Genomic DNA, 3,196 nt, shown 5'->3' on the forward strand with positions numbered 1-3,196 from the left:
TTTTGTCGTAAAAAAAAACGTGAAATAAACATGCAGCTGCAGCGGGTCATTTAGTTCTTCAAATGTTACCTTTAAGTTAATTTTATAGTTTTGTGATATTAATAATGCTAATATATTGATATTTTTCTAGTTTTGATTTAAGTTTGCTTGTTTAGCGTCGTCACAGTTGCTAGGAGACATGACGTACGCCGGGGTAAGGAGGGGAGGCTAGACTGTCCAAATTCACAGCCTCTTTTTTTCCGGTCTTCACGGTCTACCAAGGACCCGGCCCACCTGGATCGGGTAGTCTGGGTCCTCCGGAGGACCCGGCCTGTCGTTTTGGACACAGCCAATGAGTAGCGCTGAGCTAATACATATACTGTATATAGTAATAGCATCGGGGCTAATGCTAAAGCTAACAGGCTAAGCTGGGGTTCTTCTTCCATGAAGCAGCTCTGTTGTCCTCCATCCATATTTTCAGTTGCAGGTTGAGTCATTTATACCTTCCTCTCTCTGTCAACGCTCTCTGGTTTCATTTAAAAGAATCRATGGTCAGATATTGTCCAAGATTAAMCTTCAGGGTGGATAWAGCTCGCTAGCAGCCTCGCACTGATGACCTATCCACGTCATCATTTACCCAGAATGCTTTGTGTGTAAATAAAATGGCTTTGAACGTGTAATATATTTTTAAACTTTTAGTTTAAAAATGGTAACAGCCTACGTTATTTTAACAGTCTTTATTTTACAGTTAAAATATGTTTATCAAATAAAGTCAAATGTTACAACTAATTGGGGATCCCTTTAAGTGTTTGTGCCGTTCAGACCCACCTTGGAGAGGCAGACGCTGACCGTGTGCGTGTGCTGCAGGATGGCGGACACAGGCACGCCCTGGGCCACGGCGGCGTTCATCACCCGAGCTCCATCCATGTGAACCGACAGACCGTGCTGATCTGCTAAAGCGCGAACCTTAGAGGTGGAAACATAACATCCGCATGTGGTGAAAACTCTGCGAGAGGCTGCGAACAAGAGCAGGCATCCCTGCAGCAAAGTAAGGCTTTCTAGAGCACATGATCCTAGAATAAAACAAACATACATCCTGCAGGAAGTGCAGAGGCAACACACGTCCTCCCTGGATGTTGTGCGTGTTCTCCACACAGATGAGGCGCGAACGGGGGTAATGAGGGTCCGGGTATCCGTGGCGGATCTTGGACTCCAGCTGTTTTAAATCAAACGTACCATCGAGGCGCGTGGCGACCGTGGCGGCGTGGACCCCTGCCAGCTGTGTCGGCACACAAAACGCACACTGAGTCCCTCCCGAGGCACGRAACKMTCACGGGAAAAGGTGGCCGCTCCAGCTCCAGCACACCCACCTGAGCGCTGCCTCCTTGCTCGTAGATGTGCAGGTGGGACAGGTCGCCCACGATCATCTCGTCTCCGCGCTCCCTGCAGTGCACCATCACTGCCAACAGAAACTGCTTTTATAACCACGAGGGGACGGCGATGCGTTCGATTCAAAGCACAGACTCGTTTACCTGCGATGAGATTACTCATGGTTCCAGAGGGAACGAACAGAGCAGCTTCCATCCCAAACATTTCAGCTGCAGTCTTCTGCAAGTCTGCGGAAATCAGTTGCAACAAAGTGCTGAAATTAATCATTTCTTAATGTTTAACAAGGGTCAAAATACAAAAGGTGTCTGTTTAAAAGAAGGAAAAGTTAAACTTAAAGCTCCTATTATTACTCAGTCAGCTAAAGCAAACTTGTCATGTGCTTGGATGCAAGACAAAAAATCTCCCCAATACTTCTGTCAGTGAAATGGTATTTGTGAAAAACAGCAAAAGCTGTCTTTTATTATGTATGTATTTATATATATATATACAGTATATATATGTATGTATGAGTGGTGCAAAAATACATGTACCCGTATTGAACAGAGCTTTAGGTTCAATACACACTTTTATCGAACAATACAGATTTTTCAAATTTACTTTATCAACTTGTCTTCTGAAGGTGCTCTGTGTTCGACTACTCCACCTAGGCTACCTTTTTGAGCGCAGATCCACTGAGAAGCTTGCTGTTTCAGCAACATTTACTTTAAAAACTGTACTTTTGAGGTTAAACAAATGTTCATAATTTAAATGAATTACAAGTTAAAATGGGCATGGAAATTTTTCTTTTTTGTATCGAAAAAAATATCAAACCATGAGACTAAAGTATCGAACTGAACCGAATCAAATTGTGAATTTTCTGTATCGCTCTGTGTTGTTCAGAACAAACAAATACAATGTTTCAGCTCATTTTAATATTTMTTTTAAAATTTAGTTTATATGTTTTTGTCGTCAGAGGCCATTTGGAGATTATCCAAGGGCCACTTCTGGCCCTCGGGCCGCATGTTGACCATTTGTGACCTAAAAGGTTTTCAATCAGAAGTTAAAAAAAATTATGGTGATATTAAAAGTAAACATAATGACCTTTTTTGTACAAAAATATGCACTTTTTAACATCTGGAACTGTTTTTCATTTTWAAAACATTGGATAAAGTGTGGAAACACTGAGGCTTGGTTCGGTTCTCACTGTTCACCGTCGGGTCCTCCCCCATCACGTCATCCCCGACTTCGGCCTCCGCCATCGCCTGTCGCATCCCCGGCCCGGGCTTCGTCACCGTGTCGCTGCGGAGGTCYACCACCCGGAGGTGCGGCGCCCCGCCCGGGCTGGGATACCTGGGTTTCCCAACGTTGTAGTATCCCCGAGCGGAGCCCCGACCCAGCGGCACCGCGGCGGCCGCTTCATGTCGCTCACAAAGCGGCCTTTTGGAGGCGATGCCACTGGGGTTGAGTGAAAAACGGAAAAGTAGCCGTGAAAAAGTCTTTAGCGACATCTTTTAATCATCTTCCTCGCAGGTGTCATGGCAGGTATTTGTGTTGAACTTTGGATCAGTGGGATCGATAATCATTGACTGACTGTAAGGAAAAACAATGGATTACCGATCTGTTCAAATCAACGTGCAATGAGCGGTGGTGACCACTAGAGGGCGCAAACATCCAAACAACTAATTTATTGACAAAGTGCGAAATTATACTACCCATTTTTGTAGATAAATACAACAAAAAAATGTAATCATTTTTTAAAAAATTAGCAAGATTTTATAAAGAAATTAATAATTTTTAATACTAAACGTTTAAACATGTTCAGTTTTTCTACAAAAAATACCTTATATAC

The 3,196-nt window shown here is 43.4% G+C and overlaps 1 protein-coding gene across 1 annotated transcript in view; it reads right to left on the bottom strand.

The window, feature by feature from the left end:
- Positions 1–2,994, bottom strand: part of tha1 (threonine aldolase 1) — a 4,676-nt gene extending 1,682 nt beyond the window's left edge. Inside the window, exons 1-5 of the mRNA XM_014007112.1 lie at positions 2,552–2,994; positions 1,512–1,595; positions 1,350–1,438; positions 1,073–1,258; positions 808–945 (exon numbers count right to left, since the gene is read on the bottom strand). Of these exons, the coding sequence (XP_013862566.1) occupies positions 808–945; positions 1,073–1,258; positions 1,350–1,438; positions 1,512–1,595; positions 2,552–2,855 (801 nt within the window). The 5' untranslated portion in view covers positions 2,856–2,994. The remainder of the gene's footprint in view (positions 1–807; positions 946–1,072; positions 1,259–1,349; positions 1,439–1,511; positions 1,596–2,551) is intronic.
- Positions 2,995–3,196: the final 202 nt, after the last annotated feature.

The sequence above is a fragment of the Austrofundulus limnaeus genome, unplaced genomic scaffold, assembly GCF_001266775.1.
Source record: "Austrofundulus limnaeus strain Quisiro unplaced genomic scaffold, Austrofundulus_limnaeus-1.0 Scaffold39, whole genome shotgun sequence".
Taxonomy (NCBI): Eukaryota; Metazoa; Chordata; class Actinopteri; order Cyprinodontiformes; family Rivulidae; genus Austrofundulus; species Austrofundulus limnaeus.